This window comes from Hevea brasiliensis, chromosome 3 (genome assembly GCF_030052815.1).
Source record: "Hevea brasiliensis isolate MT/VB/25A 57/8 chromosome 3, ASM3005281v1, whole genome shotgun sequence".
Lineage (NCBI taxonomy): Eukaryota > Viridiplantae > Streptophyta > Magnoliopsida > Malpighiales > Euphorbiaceae > Hevea > Hevea brasiliensis.
In genome coordinates, this window is record NC_079495.1 from 1954603 (window position 1) to 1973384 (window position 18782).

Sequence of the window (18782 nt, forward strand, 5' to 3'; positions counted from 1 at the left end):
AATGAAAGGACAACCAGAAGGGCGCAGAATAAAAGGATCAAAGTTAAGATATAGGGTAGGCTAAGTATTATTCTTCACAAGGTGAATGATAAGGATGGAGAACCCAAAATGGGACCACAATAGTGAGAATAGTGATGAAGATATGGAATATAGTAATGTGATACTCATAGCAGGATGTAGTTGAGGTAGTGCCAGGGGCTAGAATATAGAGCTTGGAGTTGCATGATTGGATCATACTCTATCTATTCCCTATTCCTAAAGAGAAATGGATAGCAATGGGGCAAGATTCCTTTAACTTGATAACAGTATCAAGAAGATTAGGCGAGGAATACAATAATAATGAGCAAAAGCTAGAAAGTGTGCAATGGTATTATGAACTATCTAATCAGGTAGAAAAAAGAAGTTAGTAAGTAGTAAGTTGAATAAAAGTCAATCTAATGGTTCAAATAGGTATGGTGAGAGGAAAGACTGATAGATAATGACACATAGGCATTAGGTTAGACTTTTGAGATAGTGATAAGGTAGTTACAGGTTCATTATGAATGTCAGGAAAAGTCTTTAGTGTGATCAACAGAATCACTTTGCAGTGAAGTAACAATGACAAAACAATAGTAGGGGTAGAACGAAAAGTGACAAGTATAGGTGGTTATAAATCACTAGAAAGTTCAAGGATCAAACTAATGACCATAGGTAAGGGTGGAATTAGTGCTGAAAGAATCTATTAGTGAGACAAATCTTTCAGGATTCAACAAAAGTTAAGGGCACAATATAAACGATGATAGGTATGAATCATAGATCAAGTATAAGTAAAGTTAATAAATTATAAAGTATTATGTCAGGAAGGACAATGGTACGGTAGGGTTCATGCAGATGATACCTTATAGGTAGAGCACAATTGTGCTAGGAGATTACGAAATTTGAAAAGAAAGACTAAGAAACATAGGTTAAACGTTATTATATAAACAATCGGACGTAGTTGACTATAAGAGGATATTTTTCTTTCTCTTCAAGTTTAGCTCGTGCTTTTGGTTCTAGAGGATTATATAAGGATAGAGACTAAGTTAAGGAGACCTAGTTATTTGAGAGTTTGGTAGGCACCAATTCATACACAATCTCCTGATATGAGAATGACGGTAAGTGCATACCTAATGTTAAGCATGAAAGGACGATCAGAGTAGTGACAGGAGTTAAATTGAGTTAGCTACCAAGGCTTGCAATCATCTTAAACTATGAGCTGGAGGAAATTCTATTTGTGGATGAGTTTCAACAGATGAAATTGTTGCTGATGGGTAAATTTAAGGCTAAAGTTTGGAAAGTTGTGGGCAGTATATACGGTTATATTAGGGAGAATGAACGCATGGAGTATCTTGTTTGTAATTAAGGCATAACACACAATTTCCACAGCCATGTTAGTTCAGGTGGAACTTACAGTTTCAAGAGCTTATATCTAACCATGATGAGTAATTTCCTACAAAGGGTAATAGAGAATAATAATGTTGGGTGGTCAAGTTGGGAAAGGAGATACAAGAAGAATTTTCTATGGTCAATTACATGTGTTACATAATATGAAGAATGTGCTGGTAGAAGTCAATTGTAAGGTTAGAATTCCAGGAGTATTGGAACTAGTAATTAAGATAGGACTATGAAAAAAAGAAGAAGGATAAAGTTGATAATGGGATGGACATCCTTGAAGGAAAAAGTATAAGAATGAGAGAGGACAAAGGTTAAAGAATAAGTACAGTAGGTTAAAAGGATATCAACAATAGCAGAAATAGAAAAGGAAGTGGATAAGATCCAAAGGACAGGAGAAGAGCTCAATAGATTTAGTTACAATGATGAGAATAAGAAGGAATAAGCCTGCTAGGGACACACCAATGGATGTTTAAAATAAGTTATGGTGAGGTAATAGATTCAAGGAGTAGTAAATCCTCAACCTAAGTGTCAATGTGTCAGGAAGTTCGTCACACAATAAGAAGCTTTAAGAAGAAGTCAGGATATTCCCATTCCAGAGGAGGAGGAGGAAATGATAAAGTCGCTTGGACTGAGTTGTTAGGGAATATAAACACTTTTGTTATATAAGAGAAGAGACCCAGTTCACTTTTCAATGTTGATAAATAGTACACTTGGCCCTTGGACGGAACTCTACCTAACTAGTTACATAAGATGGATAGAGGTCAGTTTAAATGACTCAAAGCAAATTGGGAATTTGGAGTATCATAAGGGATGCACAGGTGTTGACCACTGAGATCATAAGACGAGTAAAGATCTCGAACAAGATGCCTAAGTTAGGTGCTACAAGAAAGCTACTCATAGGATGCCTTAGGATAAAGAACATAAGTCATGTCCTTGGGAAACAAAAATTGTTGAAAAGAAAGAATAAGGACAAAAATCACTAAGAGACGTGTAAGGGCGCAAGCTAACCACCAAATTGATTGAAGTTATGAGACATTAAGTCAAAAGCAGTGAGGTATAGCGAATACTTGAAATTTTAGAAAAATGGCCAATGAATAGTTACAAGATAAGAGCCCTCTAGGAAGAGATGATGACAGTTAGGACACTATAGTAGAATTAGAAAGCAGTAGAATGTCATCTATGATATACAAAGAGTTTGAACAATAAATGTTTTATCAATCTCTGCATAGCTAGAGAAATAATGATCACATTTGTCCCAATAATCTTCTTTTCTTTATCCTCAGTTTGTTTGAAAATTCGAGGATGAATTTTTCTAAAGGGGGAAAAATGTAACAACCCAATTTTTCTGATAAATATTTTTATTATTATTATTATTTTTCTTTTATTGAGCTAATAATTTATTTATATTTTATTCATGAATTTAAATTAATATTTTTACAATGGTAATTTTTGTTAAATGGGTATTATTTTTATATGTATTATTATTTTTATCATTATCATTATTATTATATTTATTTTTATCTTTATTCTTTATTTGTATGACTAGTTTTAAACATCCATATTAAATGTTTAATAAAATATTATTTTATATTATTAACAATTGATTTAGTAGTCATTAATTTCATTATTATTACTATTATTATTATTATCAATTTAAATGTATTAACAGAAGGTTAGGGACCTTTGTGAACAAACAAGAAAAGTTTAGGGATTTCAATAAAATTAAAAGTTAAAAAAAAAAAAAGCAGAGTTTTAAAAAATTTTTTTGCAAACAGCCCCCCCTCCCGTCTCTCTCTCTCTTCCTCCCGTCTCTCTCCCTCTCCCTCTCCCTCTCCCTCTCCATTCACTGCGTCTCCCGTCGACCCAGTGGCGGGCGACAGTTGGCAAAGGTCCGGCAAGCTTCCAGCGGTCCCCAGCGGCTCCGGCAACCCCCATGGACAGCGAACCGCGGCGAAAGGAGGCCTCAATGCGCGCAGCAGCTGCATCTTTTCAGGCTCAATTCCGACAAATTTCAGTGGCATTCCGGCCAGTGGAGGGTGGCACTCGACTCCTGGGACCATGGGCTTCCCATCCCGACCAGCACTGCTCCGTTCCATGGAGATTTCTGGCGAGTTTCGAAGAGAGAGAAAGAGGAGAGAGAAAATTAGGCAGTGGGCTTTCCAGCAAGTTTTCGGTCGATCCGACCATCGGATCGAAAATCCGAGGCAACCAATGGACTCAGGATGACGAAATCTTCGAGATAGGACGGGTTCCACTCTAATTGGACACCATTTGAAAAAGACGATAATCGGACGGTCCGGATCTCTTTATGAGATTTTTGAACTTTTTCGATTTTCAAAATTTAAAAATAATTTTATGATAATTATTAATAAAATTTGGACTTAATTTAGGTGCAATCGGCTCGAGGATAGGTCATCAGCGCCGGGACCACATTTTTAGCCAGATCCGGCTGTCCGGCGGCCCGTCTCAGAACATGGTCAATATTATAGTCAAGCCTAACATTCTCAGACATTTCGGACGCATTTCAAGTGCCAGATTTGGCATAGGTAAACCTGAACTCCAAGTTGCTCATTTTCGGGTAATACCGATTTAGAATGAAAATTCATAAAATATTCATGGGTGATTATAAAATTATAATTCTTTTTGCAATAGTCTTGTAACCCTATTAAGGACCACAAGGCAATATTTTAGAATTTTCAGAGCTCATTTGGATAGTTTTTGTAAAAGGGTTAGTTGTAAGGACTAAATTGTAATTTTTCAAATTGTGGTTATTTACTGTTTGGATTGGCCGGGCCTAGGAGGGGCCATGTGATATGATTGATTTGTAATTGTGTGATTTGTGGATATAAAAGTATATTTTGAACCCTTTTGCAAGTTGGGTAAGTCTTAGGTATAGGGGGACTCTGCCGGATTTTCGACACGACTTAGAGTGTCTTTGGTTCTTTTAAACTTGTATCGAGTCAACTATATTAAATAATTGTAATAAAATTGTCAGGTGAGCCGAAACAGTCTTCCTCCTTCGCCCAGCCGCCACAGTGACCTCGGTTCTAGTCTGTGAGTAAAATATTAATTTTAATTATAATTTCAATATTATTATATATTTAGGCATGCCCATACATCACTTATAAATATGTATCTATGAAGTTAAACACTAAGCGCATTTTATATTGCATTCTTAATTATTGAAGTGCCATGGATATTGTTTATAGTAATTTGGAGCAGTGTGCGTGCGTTGGCGTGTAGTGTGTGGTATTAGATATGAATAGGATGGGTAGACGCGGCTTGAGAGACACTCGCTGGGACCCGATCCTTTATGGATAAGTCGGGGTGGGCACGGCTCGAGATGATCTCGCTGGCCCCCGCATTTGGTTTATCAAGCGAAAGTCCGACTTGAGAGACACTCGCTGACAGATGTTGGATTAAGAGAACTGTATAGAGGATCAGCTCGTATATATGCACTATTTGAATATTATATGGGTGCGTAAGTGCTCCAAATTTACCTTTTTGATGTTATGATGTGATGTGTATGAAAATTTTGATGGTATTGCATTCCACTCCTTAAGATGCATTAGCTCTAGGTAGCTATAGAAATTGTAGTTAAAATTGGTATTTTACTCTTTGAGTCGAACGCTCACTCCTGTTCACCTATTTTTTCAGGCTACAGGAAGAGTTCTTTTACAGAGCAATCTGCTTTCTTCCTTGCAGTTTTAGTGTCGATTATTTAATTGTTTTATTATTTTTCTAAATTTTAAATCTAAAACTCCGTATATGTTAGTAGTAGTATGGACCTTGTTAGACATCGTGTTAATTTAAATTCTTGAGATTAATAAATGAAGATTTATATGATATTTAAACAATTTGTAAGTGATGGTATCAGGGTTGAGCGGGGCTCCCCTGACTTCAGTTTTTTTTGTTATCGGGTTAGGTTGATCCGAATAAAAATATTTTATTTTATTTAATTTTATTTGCATGTTGGGTCTAAGTTATTGGGCCTTGATTATGGATTTGAGAATAGTAAAACTTACTACGGAACTCGAGGGCTTTATATTAGCCCAGGTCCTAGTGTCGGTCCGGCCTATGGGATCGGGTCGTGACAAAAAAGGAGTTTATAAAATTTATTAAACAATCAATTGAAAATGAATATGCATGTGGCCATGACCCAAAACGCAGCTAAAATAGTTGCTTGAATGTCTAGTAGAGATACCATTCTTCTCATTTCTTGATTGGGCACCAGATCTACGGCTTCTAACAGAAAGATCTGCAAACAAAATTTTCATTCTCAGTAACAAGAGATTGTAAAATTAATTAGCAATCTAATTCTACCTTCTATCTTATATTCCTTGAGTTTCAAGCTTTTTAATGTAATTTACTTGGTATATGTATATAAACAAGAGTTTTCTTCCATATGGTTATCTTTCGCATCATAAGAGTACTTTAAGAGCATATATGATTCAAGAGGCTCTGATAATGTGACTAATCTCTTACTAACTTTCACTTGTTTCTAAATTCTATATTTTGTAGATTATCTGCATAAATTTGAATATGGGAGGAGTTTTAACTATGGCAGTTTATTCCTCTTTAGAAAAGACAGAATCACTATTTTTCCCTCACTATATTTCCTAAATAATATAACATAGAATGTCTTTGTATCTCGTTTATTAATATGATATATTATTCACATTATCTTCCAGATTTAAAATCCTACTCGTAGTAGTATTGTAAACAGCTAAAACCTCCAATCCATGTAGAGAGAGAGTCTCCTTTGCTCGTCTCATACGGACTCATCCCACAACTGATTTCTAATGGCATCTAATTCTCTCCTTTCTGCCCTTTTTACTTGTTTTGCTCCTCCTTCAGACGAATCAAATCTCGTCAGGCAGAACTAAACTCTTTCTTCCGACGAATCAGACCTCGTCTGGCAGAACAAAACTCCTTCCTTAGACGAATCAGGCTTCATCAGGCAGAGCAAAAAGTGAAGAGCTGGCGACGTTAGAATTTAATTTTGTATGGTGTCCGTTGTATGAAGCGCCAAATGTTGTGATGCCACCGCAATATGCCAATAGGCCGAGGGTTATTTTTGGGGACATGGATATTTTCTTTTACCCATCAAAATCAGATCCTCCTAAGGTGATGATAAATATTGACAAGATCTCGAAAGCCCTTTGGGAAGCTGGGTACAAGAACATGTCTTCGATTATTGAGAAACAGCTAACCTCAATTGTACCTTTTAATGAGCATGAACGAGATAGGATCATTTTATATAAAAACAATTCAATCACTATATTTGCTCCTCCTGATGAAGCTTTGGGCATGGAGAATTCGATGGATCTCCGATACCAGGTTGCAATATCCAAGGTTCAAAAAGAAGATTTTGATACATCCGATGGCTATGATGTACGCACATTGTACAATTATGGAAGAAGCCTTATGATCAGATTAGTACCCGAGCATGTTATCCTTGCGTCAATGGCGGAAATGCATGAGTGGAAACACAAAAAGTATGTGGTAACTAACAAAATGAATGGTAACTAACAACAAAAAGCTGCTCCAAATTTGCCCATGCAGTTTAAGTGTTGCCATCATGCATTTCATGTTTAGTGTGTTTTTTTTTTTTCAATAAATAAATAGCGATAATATGATCTTTCAAGTAATTAAAAAGCTTTAGCCAAGTCAAGTTCAAATGGATCGTTTGTGTGCTGGACTAGTGGATCGTGGTCTGAATGGGCTGGGCTGAGTAATGGACCAATATTGGGTAATAGGTCAAATTAAGTTCTAATCATATGAGCCGAGGCTGCCAAGCCCAAAAATTTATTTATTAGCAATTTAATTTTCCTTTTGTAAAGTTAGAGATAAGGATAAATTATAATTTAAATTTTGAAGTTTAGTTAAATTTATAATTTATCTCTATAGTTTTAAAATTAAAAAAAATTTAATACCTAACATTTTAATAACCTATAAGTTAATTTTTACCGTAAAAATTTTAATTAAATTATCGTTAATTATAATAAAAATGATCAAAATACTCTTAATTTTATTTTTTATTTAAAAATAATTTAGTCCCTAAATTTTTATTTTATTTTTATTTTATAATTATTAAAATATAAATTAACTACTTTAATATCCTTTAAATTTTTTATTAATTATAAAATTATATATATATATATATATATATGTGCGCGCGCGCGCGCTCGCGCGCGTGTGCGCTACTCCAAAAAGTGAAGGCATGAGCATTGAGAATTTGAAGTTTCTCGCTTACCAGGTTGCAAAATACAAGGTTGACAGAAGCTTTTACTTCAGGATTGCTGTCTGAGGGCTCTGAGCTAGTCACTTCGTTCATTGATGTTCATACCCATAAGGTCAGTAATCATAACGTCAGTGCAGTACGGGCAGGTCCTGGTTCCTGGGGTTGAAGATTTCTTCCACCCAACCTTTCGGTTGCCAAATTTCGGATACAACTACCAAATATAAAATATATAATTTAATTTATCTATTAAATAAATGAGTATCACATATTTTATATTATATAATTTTATAAAAAATTCCCGTTAATTTCTTTTTTTTTTTTCTAGTAACAAAGTTGAGTTAATTAAAAAAAAATAATTCTTTTAAGCAGAAGTCAAATTTATCATTATAAAAGTGAGAAATTTTTATCAATTTTTTAAAAAGAAAATGGTAGTCTCAACACTTTATAATAGCATAAAACGCTTTTACTTTGATAAAAAGGAGAATACGGGGGCTAGTAGAGGCGGGCAGAATGCACAGGCAAGCGGGGGAGGTTGGGTACTTCCATCCACTGAGCATTGGAACAGGACAGTAGCAGATGCTAGAGACAGGGCAGAGCCTATGCAGCACTAAGGAAGGACGAAATGTTCTTCAGATGTCAAAGGCAAGATTGGATATGCTAGAGGGGGAACAAGAGATTAAATTTGGGAACCATGAAGGAGATTCTTGAAGAACGTGTCAACCCTTTTTTGGGCTCATCCACTTCTGTAGTCTGAGAATAGGTCACAGAAATATTAGTAGCAGCATTTTAATAAATTTAGTTGCACCATGTCTGCATCAGCCTTGACAGATGAGGTGCTCAATGTATCGATTCCAAAAAATTTGTGACAGACCTCAGGAGGATTGTGCCAACCTACTAGGGATGCCCCTTAACTCATTATTTGGAATGCATTCTATGCTATCAAAAATATATATATACAGTAAATGGAAACCGAAAGAAGATTATAGTAAACCTAAAGGAGATTATTTGATGGATTTTTTGCCATCAGAACATAAGGTGACGGTAGATATTGACAAGACTACGAAAGTCCTTTGAGATGCTGGGAACCAAGATCATGTCTTTGATATCCAATTCCAAAAATCATAAAATAGAATTTCTAGAATGATGGCCATGCCTATCCCTTCTGCACACCTATGCATGCCACTTCTCCCACACTGCTTATAATTTCAAGCAGTCCCTAATGGAACCTCCTGCTCTCTATCTGGAAGCCTTACCTCCAAAACAACCATATCAATATGTACAAAATGGTTACCCAGAGTTACCGGCAATGTCTGCAGCTGTCTGTCTTAGAATCCCCTCCACAGAAGCCCTATGCCGTGCATCAGTCTCCTGCTGCAGCCTTCTTGAATGTTCTTTTAGATCTCTGGATGAAACATACAAGTTTATGTCAATAATTTATAAAAACAATTCTAAAAAATCAGGGGGTCAGGATGTACTGTGGTTTAAAACAACAATTTATTGATTTAATATGTATGTAAGGTTGAATCATAAACCTGCATCGTGATATGTGGCATTCAGGTTCTTTGCATGATGGAGCATGAAGTTGCAAGAGATACCACATTTTCTTGCACAGAACACAAACTCCAAAATGACCTCTCTTGCATTCATTCCCATGCCGGAAAAGCCAATTCACCTTCCGACAGTTTGGATATTGGCAATGTGGAGAACAGCATTGTGATGCATGCACGAGAAGATCAACCATGTCCCTAAGCTGCAATTTCATTTATGCTGTTTGATTAGGCCTAAGAGCAATAAACAAAGTACTGCAGCAGAGAAAATTCCTATACATGATACACAGACAATTCACATATACTACAACAGGGCAACAATTCAATAACAAAATCCCACTATCACTTGTCTTATTAAATGATCTCCATACACATCTATTAAATCGAGCCATTTACTGCAAACTAAAACAAGAAAGAATTAAATTAAAACCTTACTGCCAGCATAAAAATACTTAGACTTGATCCAAAAGAGAAACTTATAAACACATCATAAGTAAAATTCATGTAAAGTCATAACTTCCTTGGTTTAATTAGGTACAGCCACCTAGTAACTTATTCAACCTGTGACTGACCCAAATTAATTAATCTAATACTTTAAAAACAGTGGGTACACCTCTTAGCACTTACATTTGTAGCATTTGCAAGAACAAGCATTTGTTAGAATACTGAAATTCATAGTTCGTGATAACTGAAATCTATAATCTATCATCCAATAGTAAAATAAATCCCTATAAATGCATTAAGGTATATGATTATTCCCAAAATTCTACAGGTCAAACCTTGTACTCTCGCTCCAGTTATTATTCCTATGATATTTATTATTATTCACAATTTCACAATTTTCCTTCTTAGTACTAATTATGAATTGAAATCAATCAAATACCACAAAGATTGATATCCAAAAGTATTAAGTGCAAATAATGAACAATTGCATTAATAAAGAAAACTAATATAAAATCTCTTGAATAGAAACTAAATCCAAGGTACAGATTGGTAATTTATTTTTTCTTTTAATTAGACCTATATTTATTTAACTTTAAGTGTTTTGACATTACCGGATATTGAACATAGTTTCCTCTTAAAATCCATCTTAAGAAACCTGTGAACAAATTTCTACAATGCTCTCATTCAACATATCTAGCAAAATTTATCCAATGTGTTGGAAATAAAATAATCACTTTGCAATCATAAACTAGAAGTTGATTTCTCACTCAAATTACGATTCTCAAAATTTAAAATATATAAAAGGAGTTTATAAAATTTATTAAACAATCAATTGAAAATGAATATGCATGCAGACATACCCAAAAAAACAGCTAAAATAGTTGCTTGAATGTCTAATAGATATACCATTCTTCTCATTTCTTGATTGGGCATCAGATCTACGGCTTCTAACAGAAACATCTGCAAACAAAATTTTCATTCTTAGTAACAAGAGATTGTAAAATTAATTGGCAATCTAATTCTACCTTCTACCCTATATTCCTTGAGTTTCCAGCATGTTACTGTAATTTACTCGGGTCTTCCATATAAAGAAGAGTTTTCTTCCATATAATTATCTTTCGCATCATAAGAGTACTTTAAGAGCATATATGATTCAAGAGGCTCTGATAATGCGACAAATCTCTTATTAACTTTCACCTGTTTCTAAATTCAATATTATCTGCATAAATTTGAATATGGGGGTAGTTTTAACAGTTGCCTTCTTTCCTATATTTCAATGTTGTATCACAAAGGTGATTCTTTAAATATCCATTCTTTAAATACCATAATTTCCTGTATTCTTTGAATACCAATGAACATCATGAGGAGGACAAAGGAATGGAGATAAAAGTAAAAGAGGCAGAGGATATTTACCTGTTCGTATTCGCCCAAATCACTTTCCTCTCCCATCTTCTTCTCTTGATTTCTTGTAAGTAGAAAATGGGATGGATCAAAAGGGGTGTTTTGTTTCGGTAGGTTAAAATAAAATTAGTTTTGTTTTCTTTATCCAATAACAACTTTTCAAATTAAAAAAATATATTTTTTTTTTACATTTTTTTCTCTTTCTTATCTTTATTATTATAATTATTTATCACTAACATTATTAGTTATATATTTTATTCATTACTAATTAATATTAATTTGTAACAATTTAAAAAAATATATAATATAATAATAAATTTTAAAATAATATTTATTAATATAATTTATCAATATTTTAATTTTTATATGAAAAGAAAAAAATATAAAATAAATAAAAATTTATAAATTTATTTTGATTAAATATTAATTTACTCCATTCATAATATAACATGATATCTTCTTTCATTCTTCTTCCTTCTTTCTCTATTTTATACACTTTCAAAACTCATTTTCATTCTTTAGTTTTTATTTATTTTATTATATAATAAAATACTTCAATTAAATTTTTAATGCCTATTTAACATTAAAATTTTATGATTAAAAGTTTTTTTTAAAATGAATTATTTAAATGCTATTGAAAAAAAAGTAATCTAGAAAAAATCACCATCACCATAAAGCTTCAACTTAACTGCCTGTTTACATGCTAAAGCTTCCAGTATATGGTGGTTCATTTGGTTAAGTACTTTCTTGCATGACCACCCTAAAGGTTGACCAGTAGAATCTCGAAGTACTGCTGCAATAGCTCCTTTGCATCTTTGCTTTGCCAAAGCTGCATCAAAATTAATCTTAAAACATCCAACTGCAGGGGGGGACCATGATAGGGAAAGCTGAGATGGTTGGAAGAAAGATGTTCCTGGAGAAAGATGAGTGCAATGGAACTCTTCAAAAGAATGGACAGCAGCTGAAACCACCTCTTGGAATTGCATATATTGCTTCTCAAATATAAGCTTGTTTCTGGATTTCCATAATTGCCACAACAAGAAGGCTAGCAGAGGAAGATAATCTTGAACAGCTTGGAGTTGAGATAATCTAGCAGTAATTTTCGACCAACAATCAATCATAGAAACCCCATTAATCAGAGTTGATCGCAAATTGAAAGGAGAGTGAAACCATATTTACACCACTCTTGGGCACTGGAAAAAAAGATGCTTCATTGTTTCCCTTTCACCGTAGAAAGGACATTCAACTGGAATAAAAGGAAGCCTCTTATGTAAAATTCCCCCTGTTGGGAGCCTTTCCTTAAGGAACTTCCAAATGAAAAGAGCTATTTTAGTAGGAATCTGAATTTTCCATATGCTCCTCCAAAACAAAGAATTCTGTTGTTGAGAATTTGGTCTCAACAAAGAATTCTGTTGTTGAGAATTGCATATATTGCTTCTCAAATATAAGCTTGTTTCTGGATTTCCATAATTGCCACAACAAGAAGGCTAGCAGAGGAAGATAATCTTGAACAGCTTGGAGTTGAGATAATCTAGCAGTAATTTTCGACCAACAATCAATCATAGAAACCCCATTAATCAGAGTTGATCGCAAATTGAAAGGAGAGTGAAACCATATTTACACCACTCTTGGGCACTGGAAAAAAAGATGCTTCATTGTTTCCCTTTCACCGTAGAAAGGACATTCAACTGGAATAAAAGGAAGCCTCTTATGTAAAATTCCCCCTGTTGGGAGCCTTTCCTTAAGGAACTTCCAAATGAAAAGAGCTATTTTAGTAGGAATCTGAATTTTCCATATGCTCCTCCAAAACAAAGAATTCTGTTGTTGAGAATTTGGTCCTGGACCGACATTAGCAAAATTAAGATTCCTCCCATGAAGCTGTCTAGCAATTTGATATCCAGAGTTCACTTTATAATTCCCTCTCTTGTCATAATGCCATACAATCTTATCATTCTCCCTAAACTATCTTACAGGAATTGACAGAATATTTTGAACCTCCTCTTCACTGAAGTTTTGATTAAGGGCCACAATATCCCAAGAATTAGTGGACTCCTCTATCAATTGTGATACCCAAAAAACTGTCTGGTTATGATTAAGCTTCACTTGAGGAGGATTTGGAAAAGACTTAGGAATCCACAAATCTTCTTTGCACAAAATAGAATTCCCACTGTCAACCTACCAACGAACTCCTTTCTTCAATACTTGCCAGCCCCATAACAAGCTTTGCCACCCCCATGAAGGGGAGTTCCCCTGTAACACCCCTATTTGCATAGCCTGGTATATTTTACTATTCCGGTAACCGGTATCGGTCCGCATAATTAAGGTAATTAGAACTACATCTAAGACACCTAGATAAGCCCTGAATGCAAATAATTAGTGATTACTAGATAGTTAAGTATAAATAAGAAAAACAAAACATAAAAGGTTAAATGAGCCGGGATTCACAGCGATGGGTGACCTTCCCGGAAAATGACTGTCAGGTCAGTCTTAATCCAAATTTAAAACCAAAAAATGTAACGCCGCGGTCCTAAGGACTACTGCGAACATAGTGGAAAAGAGAAAATCATAGAAAAGAGTTGTTAAGCAAGTCAAATAATTAGGTCAGGGATCCGAAAGAAATATTAAATAACTAACAAACCGGATCAGACCGACGAGGGACAATTTGGTCAATTCACCCCTAGAGGTGACTCCTAACTTAACTATCCAATAAAATAGGAGAAATGAAAATTTCAGAGTCGAGAATTAAATTAAAGAACTATTGAAAAATTAAAGAAAAAGAAAAAGTAAGAAAATTTCCTTTATTATATCATCACCTTACCTCACCATGACATCATAATTCATTTTTTTGTTTATGAGAATTTTTGACCAAGTCAATTACATAAAATTACACCTAAAATACATAAAAAATTAAAAAGAATTTCACTTCTTCTTTTTCCTTGAGTTTCTGCTGCCCCTCCCCTTTGCCACCTCCATTGCCAAACCTCCATTAAAGCTTGCTTCAAGCTTTTGTTTCCTCACTTAAACCTAATTTCTCCCACAATTACTTCATAAAACCTTACTATCCTCACTTGAGAAGGAGATTTATCAAGAAAGAAAGGAAGAAAAGAGAGGAAATTGAAGAAGGAAACATCAAAGTTTGAGGTTAGTGTTTAAGTTTGTGGTTACATACACTTAGAAATTAGAGAAAATATAAACAAAAACAATTATGGGAGAGTAGATAGGAAATTCAGCCAGCATTTAAGGGGTATTGAAATTTCATTATTTTAATGGAATTGAAGTGTTAGCTAAGTTGAGTTGCGTGTATAGAAGTTGATTATAAACTTTAATTGTATTAGATTGTACAATTGTGTAATTAGGGTTCTTAAGCCTCTTGAAAAATTTGGAGAAATGGCCAATTGGTGCAATTGACGCTAATTGAGGTTAGAAATGGCCAATTGGGACCATTTGTTATGTGTATGAATTGATAGAATGAAATTACAATTTGGATTGGTTAGGGACACTATTATGGTAGCTTGACCTAGGTCTCTTTCAGGGACTAAAACTGAAAATTTACCAATCCAATTGGTGTGAGGCCAATTGCGAATGAAAATAGACACATAATGGCCCATTTTTTATTTAGGAACCATGCCCAGAAAATCACATTAACATAGTGAACAATTAGGTCAAACCCGAGTGGAGTGCACTGCCACTGTACCAAAATGACTAAATGAACAGTGTGGCCATAACTTGGGCTATACAGGTACAAATGACCTTATTTTTGTGGAATTAGAAAGGTATGACTTAGCACTACAACTTTCATGAAGAACACCAACCCAAATTCTGCCCATAACTAAGTCATTTTGCCACCCAAAATTAGAGATCCAAAACTGCCAGAACCAATTAGGTGCCCAGAAAATCTGGGTTAAACCAATCCAGCCAACCATGTTCAAATGGCCATATCTTGGGCTACGAAACTCCAAATGGAGTGATTCAAAAAGGGAATTAAAGATAAGACAATAAGGAACAACTTTGATAAAGGACACTTAGCCAAATTCTTACAGTAACCAGGCCAATGGAACAGTGCAAAACAAAACTTCAAAACTGAAAATTTGAAATTGTGCCTAGGAAACCTAAAAATTGAAGGGGCAACCAAAATCAACTAATTAAGCAACCAAAATGTGGTATGTGAGTGAAATTGAAATTCCTATACCTATTAAGCATAAGAAAGTCAACAATTTAACTTGAATAGTATCGTGAATAGTAAGCCTGAAATGCAAAATTCAAAGAACGTTAAATTAAGCATATTAGAGCTAAACATAAGTAATTGTGAATTTATTATTGAATTTATTATATGTTATGCTACTGAAACACTGTAAAATTATGTGTTTCAGTTAAAAATAATACCGGGAAAGAATCCGAGATATCGAGTCAAGGCCTAGAGGCGACTCGTACAAGGTTTGTGCACAACATAAAATTTTTCTGTAAATTCTCTTGATAATTTGTTTTGATGAATAAATTGTGATTTATTTTTATTGCAAATTTGTGAATGAAATGAATATTATGCTTTTGATTTAAATTGTTGGAAATTTAATTGTATGTGTTTGGATCGTCAATAAATGTTTAGTAAAATGTTAAGATAGTTTTGAAACCACAGTGTCATGACCATATATCTGAATGCCTCACTAGCATGCCTAGTGGGAGGAATTAGTTTTGAATTTTGAATTCCCTCTCTGGCTAAAGTGTTGAGGTGTGTGCTAGTAGATGAAGAAATTGAATGGGTACCCATAGTTTGAACTAGCTAGCCTTGAGATTCCTCATAAGCCCTCGGCTATTGAGATGAATATTGTACTGATGGCATGATATAACTGTGTGTTTTTATGAAATCTATTTTGGGACTTCCGAAATGAGACTATTTTGACTAAAATTATAAATTGTGTTTTGTATTTGTTTTCATTTTCAGTAACATATTTGAATAAATATGATTTGATTTATGCATAAAATTTTATTTTAGTATGTTATGCACCACTGAGTCATAGTTCTCAGCGATGACTGTTTATTGCTGTCGCAGATAGAGAGACTAGTAGAGCAGCTGAGTGAGCTGCTGAGGATTTCAGAGCTACTTCTGGACCTTTTGTCGGGTATAATTTTATACCCTGATTGTACATGTTTATTTTGATGTAATTGATTATGTGTACATTTGTAAATTGGTCATAAGCAGTTGTACAGATTTTGTAATAATATTATTTTGGATTTTTTGCTATAATTTTTGAACTGATAAATGTAAGTTAATTTTTCTTTAATGCAATGTGTATGAAATTAATTATTACTATTTTTGGAAATAATTGAATTGAAATTTTGAGTTGTGAAATATTAATTGAATTGTGGAGTTTGGAGGAAATTGTGCTGATTTGAGTTATAATGGTGGTTGTGAGTTGATGAAGTATTATATTGGAAGTGTTTTCTACAGGTAAAATTTTTGGTTTTTCTCAAATACTACCGGCACTCTGTCGAAATTTTTCTAAAATTTACAAAAAAATAAAAATGGATAAAAATTTTACATAACTTTTAAGCGTCAATTAAATATTTTTAATGCTTGCTAGAAATGCTCATCACTTTTAAAAAGTAAGAAAATTGTTTTAAAATCTCTTATAGTGTATTTAATGGATTATCGGTAGATGGAGTCGGTAATTCATTAGGTATACTACGGGATCATGTTATGCCTTACAAAGGGGTAAGGTGTGACATCCCCCTCCTTGCATTCATGAATGAAGAGTGAGAGAAATATTTTGCTTTGAGTAATCTAGCCAAAAGACAAGAGGGATTTGTCAACATTCTCCATCCTTGTTTTGCTAAGAGAGCTTGGTTGAAATCCTCCAAGTCTCTAAAACCCAATCCTCCTTGTGTTTTCGGATCACACATCTTCCTCCAAGCTACCCAATGAATTATCTTTTCCTCTTTCAATTGACCCCACCAAAATCTTGCAACGATACTATTTATATTTCGGCAAAAAGAAGAAGGCAATTTGAAACAAGCCATTGCATAAACTGGAATGGCCGTCGTCACAGCTTTAATTAGAATTTCTTTTCCCCCTTGAGATAGCAGTTTCTCCTTCCACCCTTGAATTTTATGCTGAATTTTCTCTTTGATCAAAAGCCCAATATCTATTTGTTTATGAACTTGAATTTTGATAAATCCAAAGTAAATATAGAGATTTTAAAAAATAAAGATTTCAAATTACAACATTATCTTTGTTATTTAAAATTCAAAGTCAACTTAAGTTACATTTGAATTCTAGTATTTAAATTTGAAATTTGAATTTTAAATGTTTGATTTAAAATTTTAAATTCATAAATTTAAAAATCTTGTATTTAGTTAATGGAATAGAATTTCAATAATTATAATATTATATAGAATTTTACATTAGATTATAGTGAAATATATTTGAAATGACAAGATAAAAGTAGTTATTTTAAATATTTAATTTTTAAACTAGTATAAATACGTAGTATTTGGACCAAATTCAATCCAATGTGATTCAGAAATCAAATCACTCAATCCAAATATAGCATTAAAATACAAATATTTAACTTTATTTTAAATTTAAAATTTAAAATTTTTTTATTACCTAAATAAGATATTTTAAAATTTTAAAATTTTAAATTATAAATTTCAAATATGATATTTAAAATCTAAATTTTAGATGGAATACATGAATCCAAACATAATATTAAAATATTTTAATTTCAAAATTATTATCTTCCAATTTTAACATTTTTTACTCGATTGGCTTGCACTTTTGATGGGATTTTAGTCAACTAAATGTGATAAATCTCGACCTGTTATATCAACCTAACCGTTAATTTCAAAAGGACGTGTAATACATTTAATTTACACATAATATGAAAATATCTAAATTGTTGAATAATTCATAAAATTAAGATCAACTCAATGATTTAAATTTGACTCGTTTAGATCTATAAGATTAGTTCGAGAGAAATTTTTAGTTAAACTTTTTCATAAACTAATCAATAATATCATTTCAAGTTAATATAATTATGAAAGTCTATTTTTATTATTAATTCGTGTGTGCATATATTTTCGATAAAAAAAACATGCGATTTGTTTTTAAAAACTTTAAATTATGAATAATGTGAATTATATATTTATAAATAAATATGTAATTTATTATTAATTATTCTTAAATTCTAATAGCAAGTAAGGATTCTATTAGTTAGTTTATAGATGATGTATGGTAGATTGAATTTAAATAAGAATTCTTTTTAATTTTAACTCTATAATTTCTCAAGTGCAGCGATATTTTGTTGCTTTACAATTAATTTGTATTTTTAACCAATATGAGCCCAAAATGACTAATTAAGTCATGTTACAATCTAATCACTTATATCTACTTTTTTATTTTCATACTGTCCCAATGGGGGATATAATCCCAATAGGCTCCTCTTCCCTCTCGATCTAATTTTAGTGGTGATTTAAACCTAGTTAATTTTCTTAAGATGCTATCAAAGTTTTCCAATTGATGTTGCGCGTCTCACAAGTATTTAACACTGAAATACTGAGTGTGAGGGAGCTTGTTAACATTCTGTATTGATTTGGAATAGGGGGATGTGTCCTTTATAAGGCTTTGGGTATATTGCAACCATATCCCATGGGTCAGACCGGCACTAGGACCTGGGCCGGCATAAAACCCCCGAAGCCGGTAGTAAGCCTTATTGTTCTCAAATCCATAATCAAGG

The 18782-nt window shown here is 33.3% G+C and overlaps 1 protein-coding gene across 3 annotated transcripts; it reads right to left on the reverse strand.

The window, feature by feature from the left end:
- Window positions 1–8572: 8572 nt before the first annotated feature.
- Window positions 8573–11175, reverse strand: LOC110666257 (histone acetyltransferase HAC1-like). Of its 3 annotated transcripts, none has more exons than XR_002497130.2 (4): window positions 11062–11175; window positions 10509–10608; window positions 9190–9407; window positions 8573–9059 (listed from the first exon to the last, which is right to left on the reverse strand). XR_002497130.2 is itself a non-coding variant. In XM_021826682.2 (4 exons), the coding sequence occupies exons 1-4, from the start codon at window positions 11095–11097 to the stop codon at window positions 8945–8947; spliced, it is 423 nt and encodes a 140-aa protein (XP_021682374.2). In that variant the 5' UTR covers window positions 11098–11169; the 3' UTR covers window positions 8573–8944. The 3 variants fall into 3 exon arrangements, 2 of the variants coding, with proteins under 2 accessions (XP_021682374.2, XP_021682375.2); XM_021826682.2 differs by having other exon boundaries at window positions 10555–10608; window positions 11062–11169; XM_021826683.2 differs by lacking the exon at window positions 10509–10608 and having other exon boundaries at window positions 11062–11148.
- Window positions 11176–18782: the final 7607 nt, after the last annotated feature.